This window comes from Sebastes fasciatus, chromosome 10, assembly GCF_043250625.1.
Source record: "Sebastes fasciatus isolate fSebFas1 chromosome 10, fSebFas1.pri, whole genome shotgun sequence".
NCBI lineage: Eukaryota > Metazoa > Chordata > Actinopteri > Perciformes > Sebastidae > Sebastes > Sebastes fasciatus.
In genome coordinates, this window is record NC_133804.1 from 9,725,139 (window position 1) to 9,738,240 (window position 13,102).

At 39.0% G+C, this 13,102-nt stretch overlaps 1 protein-coding gene across 1 annotated transcript; it reads left to right on the forward strand.

Moving 5' to 3' along the window:
* Window positions 1–1,191: 1,191 nt before the first annotated feature.
* On the forward strand, window positions 1,192–12,845 carry tbx22 (T-box transcription factor 22). The gene is made up of 8 exons (XM_074647620.1): window positions 1,192–1,627; window positions 2,897–3,179; window positions 4,779–4,880; window positions 5,305–5,479; window positions 8,086–8,250; window positions 10,511–10,575; window positions 11,743–11,828; window positions 11,909–12,845. The coding sequence occupies exons 1-8, from the start codon at window positions 1,411–1,413 to the stop codon at window positions 12,439–12,441; spliced, it is 1,626 nt and encodes a 541-aa protein (XP_074503721.1). The 5' UTR covers window positions 1,192–1,410; the 3' UTR covers window positions 12,442–12,845.
* The last annotated feature ends 257 nt before the right edge of the window (window positions 12,846–13,102 follow it).

Here is a 13,102-nt window from a genome sequence, read left to right on the forward strand (position 1 = left end):
ACGAAATTAAAGAACAGTATTGAATCGCACATGTTGATACTGATAAAAGTATTCCGCCTCATTTTTGAATCGTTTCAAAATCTTATAGGAAACAAATTGTGATTGCTTTTAGGGAGAACATTTATTATTTAACTTTTACAGTAATATTAAAATCTAATTTGTCTCGGGAAACTATATTTAAAGGTCCCATATTGTAAAAATATGGGACCTTTAAAAAAAAATTGTGAGATTTTCATGTTTTTTTATTATAAAGCAGGCTTAAGTCCTATATAAATACTGTGAAAGTATCGAAACACTCAATCCACAGGGACAAACACACAGCCCGTATTCAGAAACTCTGCATTTAAAACAAGCTGTCAGGATTTCTGCGCATTTGTGATGTCACGAATATACAATATTTAGACCCTTTACACAATTTTAAACTTAAAACTTCTAAATGTGTCCCAGTTTATTTCCTGTTGCAGTGTATGTGAATGTCATCAGCTGACAGGAAGTACGCATGGACCCAAACTGTTGCTTAGCAACGCAATTCTGTTGCAATTCCGTCAAAATGCGCTAAAATGGAGTGTTTCAGCCAGACGGTAAATACAGGCATATTCAGACAGACAGTAAGAGGAAAATAAAGTAGGTTTTTTTTAACATTACAGCGTGTAAACACGTTCTAGTAGAAACACAAAATACAAGTATGAACTTGAAAATGAGCATGATATGTCGTGCTCTCTAGTTAGTAAAAATGAATTATAAATTATACAACAAATAAAATGTTATAGTTTTAGTCAATTTACAATTTTTTAGTTTTGAGTCATTAATCATGGTCAAATATGTTTTAAAGGTCCCATATTATAAATAGTGAGATTTTCATGTTTTTTTTTATTATAAAGCAGGCTTAAGTCCTATATAAATACTGTGAAGGTATCAGAACGGAGCTAAAACGGAGCGTTTCAGACAGAGGATAAATACAGGCATATTCAGGCTGACACCATGAGGAAAATAAAAAAATTTTTTTAACATTACAGCATGTAAACATGTTCTAGTAGAAACACAAAATACAAGTATGAACCTGAAAATGAGCATGACATGGGACCTTTAAGGCCTGGATAAGTGTTAGGATGTATATTTCTTGCAGCGCTGCAGGCCCATGTGGAGGAATCCTCCCTCTCTGTGACGCGCAGAGAGGAACCAGAGGAACGAGGAAAGGGGAGACACAGAAACGGATGAAGGGGGGAGAGGGGGAAGTATTGTAGAGAGGAAGAGAGAAGAGAGGCGTGCCAATAATCAAGGATTTTGGATGAGGGCGCGCGTCTCGGAGAGGAGAACACATGGGAAGGCACCGGATCAATTACGCACCACGCGTCACTGAGGTGTCTCCACTGCTGCTGCCTGTTTCTACCACGTCCTGTCCTGTCCTGAATGCGCTGGGACACTGAACCTTGTGCGGGACAAAGCCTGAGTTCAGACGGATATAGGACTCGCAGATCTGTCTCCAGGATGCAGGGTCTGAGTTCCCGGGCTCACGCCTTCTCGGTGGAGGCTCTGGTCGGGAAACCCTGCAAGAGGATGAAAGTGTCGGATGGACACGAGTCAAGTTCAGCTGGAGACACCAGCAGAGACACGAGCATCTTCACCGGTGAGGCACAACATAACGACTGATGGATTTTATCGCGAACACCACATTGCTTTAATACACAGGCATTTTACGCACAAGATGGAACAATAGTTCAAGTTTCAAGTTTATTTGTCATATGCATTTAAAAGTACAGTGTACAGTGAAATGCAATGAAATGCATTTTACCCAGGCTCTCTCTCAGCCCTTAAAATCTATAAATATTACAATAAAACCCTTTGTTTGCAAGTTATTTTGCTTCATCAGACCAATATTTCATTGATTTTATTACATTTTCACAATTCAACTTGTCTTTAAATTTCATCAGCTAAAAAAACCAAAATGATCAAATAAAATTATTTTAGAGGGGGGAAAAAGTTTTGCAAATATTCTCGATGTCAGTATAGTCAAACTGGAGCAACTTTCATCTCCTTTTTATGAGACTTTACAGTAGTTATATCTACAGCTTGACACGAGTCAAGTTCAGCTGGAGAGACGAGCATCTTCACCGGTGAGGCTGAACCGACTGCTGGACACCACATTGCTTTAATACACATGCATTTTACGCACAAGATGGAACAATAAAAACCCATTGTTTGCAAGTTATTTTGCTTCATCAGACCATTATTTCATTTATTTTATTACATTTTCACAATTCAACTTGTCTTTAAATTTTATCAGCTAAAAAACAAAAATGATCAAATAAAATTATTTTAGAGGGGGAAAAGTTTTGCAAATATTCTCCATGTCAGCAGTCAAACTGGAGCAACTTTCAGTTCCTTTTTATGAGACTATAAAGTAGTTATATCTACAGCTTCTTTAAATCAAACAGGTTAAAGTTGCAGCTAACAACACGAATATAACCTTGATGCAATATACACCTCAAGTGCAACTACCTTTGTTTACATTTTATTTATTACATCTACTTTACCTGTTTCACAAGTGCAATTACCTCTGTTTACATTACATCTACTTCATATTTTATACTTCTAGTGTAACACTTCTGTTTATATTTATTTATTACATCTACTTTACCTATTTTATTTACTTTATAACTATGTGTGTTTTTCCTGTTATATGTTTTATCTGCCTCGTTTAGTCTTGTCAAGTATTTGTTTTAAAGCACTGACCAGAAGTGGCAACTGTGAATCTCGTTGTATTTAATACAATTACAATAAAGCTTTCTATTCTATTCTATTCTATTCCAACTTGTAAATGGTTTTGGAAAAACAAAATGTTATATGCTTCTTTTCTCGACACCTCAACTCATCCCAGTCTTTGCCCCTTTTATAGGCCCGAACGAGTATCCAGTCAGCCAGATGAAGAAAGCAGGTTCAACACGGAGGGAGGCAGAGCTGGATGCTGTTTCCTGTGAGCCAGAGACTCAGACCAGGGTCAGATCAGAGACTGAGGATGCTGGAGAGGCTGAGCCCGGCAGCGGAGAGGAGAGGAAGCCGAAGGAGAGCGCCTGCAGACCGGACAGAGAGGTCCAGGTCCGGGTGGAGCTGCAGGGCTCCGAGCTGTGGAAGAGATTCTACGAGATCGGAACCGAGATGATCATCACCAAAGCTGGCAGGTACAACATCTGGAAACATCTGGATAAGAGAGACAGGTTTTTACAGAGATCTGTTGTAAATATGGAGAGAGCTAATGCTGCTGTAAGCCTTTAGGCCTTTAGGCTTTACGCATTGTTTCTATCCTGCAAAACCTTCAAACTCAAACGTACACATAGAATAGAATAGAATAGAAAGCTTTATTGTCATCGTATTAAATACAACGAGATTCATAGTTGCCACTTCTGGTCAGTGCTTTAAAACAAATACTTGACGAGACTAAACGAGGCAGATAAGACAACAGGAAAAACACACACAGTTATAAAGCAAAAAAAACAGGTAAAGTAGATGTAATAAATAAATATAAACAGAAGTGTTACACTAGAAGTATAAAATATTAAAATAGATGTAATGTAAACAGGTAGGGTAGATGTAATAAATAAATCAAATGTAAACAAAGGTAGTTGCACTTGAGGTGTATATTGCAAGGACTAATAATTGTCAGGTTACTGCTGGATCTTTTCTTCATAATATCTATTATTCGGTCTGTATGCACTTTATTGTTTTTTAGGATTGGATGAGAATTTGAATTGGGTCCTTTGCTTTTTAAAGAAAAAAATCTCGATACTAAAACTTTACAAAAGTCCCGTTAATCACATGGAATAGGAGCCTTAAAAAGGCACGACCTATAAACCTTCTGCTTTAAAAAAAAAAAAAAAAAAAAAAAAAAAAAGTCTTTCATTTTCATTTTCAGTATAGTTATAATTACAAGTTAGTTTCCGTGTTCAGGTGTCAGTTATGCATGAAATACAAGCTGGATAGCTTACTATCAGTGATATGGTTCATGATATACTATTTACATGAACTGTTCTGCGGTCACAGGTGCGCGTTTATCAGGTGAAGTCGATCACAAGTGAGCAATTTAATTAAATATAGACTATAAACCAGAAGCTGTACTTTGTCCTGCTATTGTAGAAATATACGTATGGTGTCATGGTATATATACGTTTTGTTTAAACTTTATACTTTATTATCCCTAGGGGGAAATTAGCTGATATTTTGGAATATAAAATAAATAGCGCTGTGAGTTAGATTTATAGGTTTTGTTGAATTATTACATTTTGTGGAACTGAATTAAAGTCTATTTTCTGGTCGTTCTGTACAACATTTAAAATAAGACATATTTAATATGCTTCAGGGGTATCGATTACATAATAAAATCTTGTGACACATGGACGTTCTTGGGTAGGAGGTCGAACCTAAAAAATAACTTTCAAATAAATGAATTTGTGTTTTTTTGATAAGTGGCCATGCATGTGCGTCTTTTTTCTTCAGAGATGAGTTATTGGGATATAACTACCTGCTGAAATCTCAGTTCCGTTTATTCTATTAGGGAGAACAGGCGCTATAAATCTCTTCAGTGAAGATGCTCCTCGTGGCCCCTCGAGGACCATGAAACTCTCCTCTGAACTTGAAGGAGAGCTCCTGATCTGTTTCTGTGGTTTCAGGATGTACAAATCCAGGATGGATAAACACACTTTTACCCGTTTTAAGAAACGAGATTTAATAATGAGTCAGATTTGTGATGTGAATGTGCTGCTCTTCTTCTCTCCTCTCGTCAGGAGGATGTTTCCATCTGTGCGCGTCAAAGTGCGCAACCTGGACCCGAGCCAGCAGTACTACATCGCCATGGACGTCATGCCCGTGGATTCAAAGCGCTACAGGTGTGTGTGTGTGTGTGTGTGTGTGTGTGTGTGTGTGTGTGTGTGTGTGTGTGTGTGTGTGTGTGTGTGCCAGTGGCGGCTTATCTGACAACTTTTATCTAACAACTTTAGTTACTTTACAGATTCAGATTATTAATACAAAATATAATCACATTACAATCAAATTACACATAACAATCAAATTACCAATATTACTGGGTGAATTCCATATTTAAAACACACAAATATTGACAATTTATATAATTTTTTTATTATTATTATTATTATTATTATTATTATTAGTAGTAGTAGTAGTAGTAGTAATGTTTTTTTGTGTGTGACTCAGGGAGGCCCTCTATTGGCCGGCCGCCACTGATGTGTGTTAAATTAATAAAAGTCACATTTTATGTATTGGTTTATTGACTTCCTCCTGGCTGGCCTGCAGGTATGTGTACCACAGCTCTCAGTGGATGGTGGCTGGCAACACGGACCACTCGTGTATCTCTCCACGGCTCTACGTGCACCCGGACTCTCCGTGCGCAGGAGAGACGTGGATGCGTCAGGTGATCAGCTTTGACCGGGTCAAACTCACCAACAACGAGATGGACGACAAGGGACATGTAGGTAACCCATCTGAGCATGCTGCTGCTTCCTCTGACTCTCTGTAGAAGTATAGACCCACAGGTCAGGCATTTCTATTTGTGGATGTAAAAATCATATTATAAGACAAGACATTAAAATTGCTCCTTAACCACGAGAACTCTCTCAAATTAACTACAGTCATACTAAGAAATATATAGAAATGTTTTTGTTTTTTTTAAATCATATTATAAGACAAGGCATTAAAATTTAAAAGTATAACAAACAAGAGTAAGAAATAGAAAATGCATTTCCTGCTGAAAATGCGTGGGAATGCTGACAGCGGAAATTTATTGAAAAGCATTGCTGAAAATGCAGAAATGTGAAATGACTTGCCTAAAAATGTTAAAGCTCAAATGCATTGTACTGCTGAAAACCCTAGAAGATGAAATGTACAACTGGCAGAGTTGGAAGCTGATTCAGCATTCCCAGTATTGTTCTTCTAAGGTTTATTCAACTTCTTCAACTATTTCTTCTGTACGTTTTTTGCAGTTTAACTACTCCTGCATACTTTCAGCTACAGAAACCGTTCAACTATCAAAATATTCAGCTCTTTAAGGACATTAGTGCTATGACGTTTCTTGTTTCAACTATTTATACTTTTTAAAATTTTAAGCTTTTTCCACTTTTTTTTTACAATGTAACTCAATATAGAAAATCTTCAAATCGTCTTAAACCTACTCCACTTTGAAATGCTACTGCTTTGTATATCAGCTCTTAGCTTCTTTAGCTAATGCAGTTCAGATTCCAACTCTGCCAGTTGTCAGTTCATCTTCTAGGGTTGTCTGCATTGCAGTGCAATGCATTTGAGCTTTAACATTTTTAGGCAAGTCATTTCACATTTCTGCATTTTCAGCAATGCTTTGCAATAACTTTCAGCTGTCAGCATTCCCACGCATTTTCAGCAGGAAATGCATTTTCTATTTCTTACTCTTGTTTGTTATTCTTTTCAATTTTAATGTCTTGTCTTATAATATGATTTTTTTTAAAAACAAAACATGTCTATATATTTCTTAGTATGACTGTAGTTCATTTGAGAGAGTTCTCGTAGTTAAGGAGCAGCAGAGTCTTTAACTGCTTTGGCAGCTTCAGTGCTGCTTGGATTCATATTCGACCATGTTTGGTGTAATAGTGGATTTGACTGTTCCTCAGGAAGGAAAGCCTGGAGGCCTGTGTGTCTTTTAGGGATAAAGGAAGTGGAAATCCGGTAACTTCCTGTAAAGGTTCAGTGATGTACAGATGTGACAGATGTGGTGACTGGGGAGGCTGTAGGTGGATTTTGACTTGATCCTGGTGTTTATAAAACCACATTGGAATCGGTGTGTTTGGGGAATTCATTATGTGAATGGTATATAGGCCCTATACCATGGAGGAATGTAGAAGCTGTGTTGAAACGGCCTCATAATCCCTGATGATGTTTTGGTCAGTTTGCCACCTTCACTGGAAATCTTTCGCTCATTTTAGGCACGAATAAAGAAGTGTTAATTGTTTTACCTTTTTTTAAGATGTTTGGCATTAAATTTGCAATCTTGTGTATTTTAGAAAAAAATATTTTACTCTTGTAAAACCTTATATATATACTGTATATATATTATATTAATGTTTTATTCGGCTCCTCTATTAACACGTAAAAAGGAAAACTTTAGATTTGTAGACTTCAGCACCAAATGCGGTCAAACTGTAAATTTCATGATATAGATTTTACTGTTACTTTTTATTTAAAAATACTTAACGAAATTTGAAATTTATTTTAAATGAGAATAATAATAATAATAATAATAATAATACACCACAAAAGCTACACAATAAACTGCTAAATTACATTTTCAGAAATAAATCTTAATTAGATGACATTGTTTACATTTTTTTAGAGATGTCAAATTGAAATCATGCCAATTTCCATGAAATGGATAGCTAGATTAATATTTGTATGATGCACTAATTTAATGATATCTGATGTTTTGTTAGTTTATTTGTAGAATAGCACATTTTAGCCATCACTATATTAATTTTAATATACCTAACAGTCTTTGAAATATTACTTTGCGTTGGGTTGTGAGATTGTGTTGCCTGTTGGGACATTGTCGTAAATTATATTTTTTTCTATTATTGTATTTCCCTTATACTGTTTATAGCCTACTGTAGTGAAATGATTTGCTCATTTCCTACATTTTTAAAATGTTTATAATGAGTAAATTAAATCAGTCAACGACGGAAAAATTAACGGCAATTATTTGAATATTTTCCTTTTTATAGAGGTGGTTTAATGGTTTAATTTTTAAAGCCAAACTGCCAAACGTTCTCCAATTCTCAACTCTGAGGATCAGTTGCTTCGCTTTTGTCTCATGTGATAGTAAATTAAATATTTTGGGGTTCTGGACAAAAAAAGCAATTTGTTGGCATCTGTTTGAGCTTTAGAGATTGTGATGGAAATGATTCACTAATATGTGATATGTCATACACCAAAAGATTAAACAGTTGATTGAAAAAATAATCTTGAGATGAATTGATAATGAGGTTTAACTTTAGTTGCAGCCCTATATTTTTGTGGCAAAATATAAAGTGTCCTCTTCATCTCTTCTTCCAGGTCATCCTCCAGTCGATGCACAAATACAAGCCACGTGTGCACGTCATCCGGCACGACCCTCGCATGGACCTGTCCCAGATCCAGTCTCTGCCTGCTGAAGGAGTCCACAGCTTCTCCTTCCCAGAGACGGAGTTCACCACAGTCACAGCCTACCAGAACCAACAGGTATCTCTCACTGGAACTGGCTCATCACATACAGTAGGGGAGAGTGGGGTCGGTTGGGACACATCTGCATCGAAACTAAATAACCTTCCATTACTCACAGACTACTTGAACAGTAATGAAAATAATTTGATCCCTGAACAGATACAGGTGTCTGCTGACTATTTATCAAGTCTTATAGAGCCCAACCCAAACGGGAAATTTGTTAAATATACAAGGAGTGCATTTTCCCCAAATTCTGCCTCCGGGCCGGTTGGGACACCTTGTACTGGGCTAAAAAAATATTATTTATATTGAAAAAAAATTTGAACACCTTATATTTATAATGTCACTTGTTCACACATTTCTTTGAGAAAAAAGAAAACATTTGTTAAATTATTCTATTTTCATAAATGATTGAGATATGGAATTTGGCAAAAAGGGTTTCTGACTGGCTGCCACTTGGGTAAACATTCACCCAGAGACTTCACACTGGGTCTTATTCAATTAGGAAAAGCATTTCTCTTGTTTTTGTTGAATTGGAACAAAGTAGGAACTATAATCAATACTGTCCCGACCGCCCCAGGGAGAGTAGACACACTTTAGATTCCTGTGCTAGCTAGCTGACTAACATCAACTGATAGGCCAGAAAATAAGCTTTCCACCAATATGTTTTTGTATGTGGCAGATTAATCGCACATTTTGTATCTGTTCAAAATGTACCTTAAGGGAGATTTGTCAAGTATTTAATACTCTTATCAACATGGGAGTGGGCAAATATGCTTGCTTTATGCAAATGTATGTATAGATTAAGTATTGGAAATCAATTAAAAACACAAAACAAGGAAACCAGAAACCCTCACAGGTACTGCATTTAGCATAAAAAATATGCTCAAATCTGCCCAACAGGCAACAACAGCTATCAGTGTGTCAGTCTTCTGACTTGACTATGACTTGCCCCAAACTGCATGTGATTATCATAAAGTGGGCATGTCTGTAAAGGGGAGACTCGTGGGTACCCATAGAACCCATTTTCATTCACATATCTTGAGGTCAGAGGTCAAGGGACCCGGTGAAAATGTCCATGCCAGTTAATCCTCACCAAAATGTAGCGTAAGTTTGGAGCGTTATTTAGCCTCCTTGTTGACGTCCTAGTATGACATGGTTGGTACCAATGGATTCCTTAGGTTTTTTAGTTTCACATGATGCCAGTATCTTCACTCTAGTTTTAAAATTGAGCCCGCTACAACCTAAAAATCGCAAGTTGCGTTAACGCGTTAAAGAAATTAGTGGCATTAAAACCAATTTGCGTTAACACGTTATTATCGGGTTAACTTTGACAGCCCTTGGCATAACAAAAAACAGTATGGTAGAAGAAAAATAAGAGGAGACAAACATTTACTTACTTGCTGTGTATTTCAAAACTGATGTGAGGAATAGTCAAAAGGTCTCCACTTTGAGGTTGAAAGTGAAGAAGGTGTGGCTGCGTAGGCATTGTTTCTTTTTATCTTGCTAAAAAGGCACTGTCACAACCAACCCTGTTCTCCCCTTCTTTATAACATAATCAGAAATAATGGATTTGATCGACTGTTGAAACACAGAAGAACACGATATATTAAAAAATTTTGCTGTTTAAACAACAGAATTTTTGTTTCTGCTACATATCTGATGTTGTATATTTACGTTCTACATCCTTGCGGCAGAAATATTAAGAAAGCAAATATCAAGTCTTTTCATGCACGCAGTGGCTATAATCCTCCTCCGTGATCCAATCAAACATCATGGAGGTGATGAGGCCCACTTCTCTGTGCTCTCAGCAAAATCATAAATTACAGTGTCCTGATTTCCAGTTGCTCAGAGCTGTTGTGTGTGTGTGTGTGTGTGTGTGTGCATGAGTGTGTGTGTGCGTGCGTGCATGTGTGTGTGTGTGTGTTGCTGACCCCTCCGTTGGCTCCAGCTCCTCCAGTAACAGAGGCGTTGCCAGCTCTTTTCATCAGGGCTCATTTTTACGATCAGCGAACGTATTATTACAGAAACTCAATAACGAGGTTTGACTGGGCCAACTGCTGGAGTCCGCAGCCCCATTAAAGCACCAAATAAAACTGTACGACCTCCAGGAGCCCTGTTTGACATGGCTGCTCGCCCTGGGTGCTGCTGGGAGATGCAGTTCCCCCGAGGCGAGAGCTCTGCCACTCTCCGCGCCGCTGTAAAGCTGAGCTCATTGTTAGCTTAACACGTCAGCGTCCACTCTAACGCGTGTCTGTTCTCTCCTCTCCCGGGCAAGATCACGAAACTGAAGATCGACAGGAACCCGTTCGCCAAGGGCTTCAGAGATCCAGGACGGAACAGGTACGGCAAAATCTCACCAAACATCAACACTTGTTTTAGCTTTAGAGAGTGCTCCGCTAAAGCAGTGATTCTCAAAGCGGGGTCCGGGGACCCCCAGGGGCCCGTGGCACTCTGCCAAGGGGTCCATGAAAAGTTTTCAGATTCATTCATTTAAATTATCATGATATCATTTTCTCAACGACTCATATTTCGATTTTTAAATCTATAGTATAATCAGCCCAGTCGCCAGGAAAAAATGTTGGCATTGTATGTTTCTACAAACCCTGGTTACGTTGAATGTGGACGTTTTTGCATTTGGTCAGAGCGAGTGACGTAGTATATCGAGCAACCGTTATTGACAGTTACGTGGTATGTTTTACACACGCTGTTTTACATGTCGCTGTTTTACGTGTCGCTGTTTTACGTGTCGCTGTTTTACGTGCCGCTGTTTTACGAAACGCTATTACGCTTTTTGCGTAAGATTGTTACACTTATTATTTAATCTCAAGGCGTTTGTTGTTTATTTAATTCCGTTACGTTACGTTGGTACATTATTATTTTAACACAAACCATGATGTTTTTTCTAACCTTAAACAAGTAGTGTTGTTGCCTAAACCAATCGTTTCAACCACGTGGCATTGTGCGTTTCTGCAAGTGTGATACAAGGCTGATGTATTTATGAAACTTCTTTTTAATTCAGAAAGTCGACATTCAACATTTCCCGTGGTTTGCAGAAGTGCCAACTTTCTGAGTGGGTTGGAATAATAGATCATAGATTACATTTTAATCTAACAAATCTATAACTCTTAGAATCTGCAAATATGTTTAATATATCTTTAATCTCTTTGTAATACATTTCTCTTGTGTTGTTCTTTCACATAACTAAGACTATAGAAGTGTAAAAATTGGCTACCTCAATTATTCCAAGGGACATACATGAGGGGGTCCCCAATATATTCTCTATCTCGTAAGGGGTCCTTGCCTGTAAAAAGATTGAGAACCTCTGCACTAAAGGACCCGAGAGGGATTTAAAGGTTCAACCACTGACATTTGACACCACATAAAACCTTCAAATGAAGTTGAAATGTGCAGTGCAGAATTTCACACCTCTTCGAACCAATATTTAAATACCTGGAATAACATTTTTCAGTGCTTTTACAGTATATGTGTGTGTGTTTGTGTGTGTAGGGGAGTGTTGGATGGCTTGTTGGAGTCGTATCCCTGGAGAGGCCCTCTCAGCTTAGACTTCAAGCCGTTCGCCATACAGCTCCAAGGTATATACAGCTCCTATTACTCCTCTGCTCCAGTTTTTGTCTTTGTGAATCAAGATTCTGACGGGTTTCTTTCTCGACAGGGAGCTCGGGGTCGCCGACCGGCAACGTGAAGACTCTTCTCCCCCTCTCCTCTTCTTCATCCCTTCACCCGCTCTCCGCGCTCTCCTGCCAGGACGCCGCCCTCCACACCCTCGCTCTCCCTTTCTACGGCAAGGCCTCCTCCTCCCCCGCCTCCCTGCTGCCCAGCAGGGCCTTCTCCTCCCTGGGAGCGGACAGACTGAGAGGCCTGCCCCCGCTGTCTCCGCTGACAGACTTCCCGCTCCTCTCGGCGCTGCAGGCGAAGAAGCCCCCCCACTGCAGGGACCCGTGTCTTCACGGGTCTCCGGGGAGCTCCCCGTGCCTCTTCCCCCTCCACGGCCCCCTCGGCCCTCAGGGGCCCTCTCTGCTCCCTCATCTCTCTGACACTGCGGGCCCCTACTGTCTTTACCGCTACAGCTTCCCCCTGAGCCCCCAACTCACAGCCTTTTCCCGGCACGCCAAACTAGCCGAAAGCGCCACAGACTGTCTGCTGCGCCAGTCTCCGTGGCACCCGACCACCAACCACTGCCTCTGACAGCTGGACCGCACTTTTAGGGCTCCGGCCCATTGAGTGTAACGAGCCAAAGCTTATTGCGACGAAACAGAGAAGGCTGATTCTCTATCCGACCCAAAGGAGCAATAAACTGCAGCAGTTGGGACGTTTTCGTACAGTGTTGGATCTACCAGCACAAAAACTGATCCTGAACCAGATCACGAGCTGCTGCTCTTCACTGTGCACACTCAACTAAAGCCCAACATCCGAGGGAACTGAAATGTAGACAGGATGTAGATCTTTATTTGGGAAAGAAAGCACAGTTTCTTTACCGCAGTACCGCTGTAATGGTGTTACCAAAGAGCATCAGCAATAGGACCTGAGGTATGTAATATCAATATTAATGAATGACTGTTAAACTGACCATAAGTGCCTATTAAAGTATTTTTTCATATTTTTTGCTCAGATCACACGCCAGCATTCAAAATGTTCTTTTTCTGTACATACACAAAGTAAAAGAGGAAACTTTTTGATGTTTTCCAACATGAATATACAGCGTATTTCAAAGTAAAACAGAAACACATGCCGTTGTGCAACAGGAATAAGAAAGATTTTGAATAAGAAATGATGCAAAAATCTCCTTCAGTGAAAACAAAGCATGTTTTGTGTTTTTCGAGCTCTAAACTGCAGCTGAATCTCCGTG

Coding starts and splice junctions, on each gene's coding strand:
- tbx22 (XM_074647620.1), top strand. CDS start 1,411: ATGCGCTGGGACACTGAACCTTGTGCGGGACAAAGCCTGAGTTCAGAC. Junction 1,628..2,896: donor AGACACGAGCATCTTCACCG/GTGAGGCACAAC, acceptor CCCCTTTTATAG/GCCCGAACGAGTATCCAGTC. Junction 8,251..10,510: donor CAGCCTACCAGAACCAACAG/GTATCTCTCACT, acceptor CTCCCGGGCAAG/ATCACGAAACTGAAGATCGA.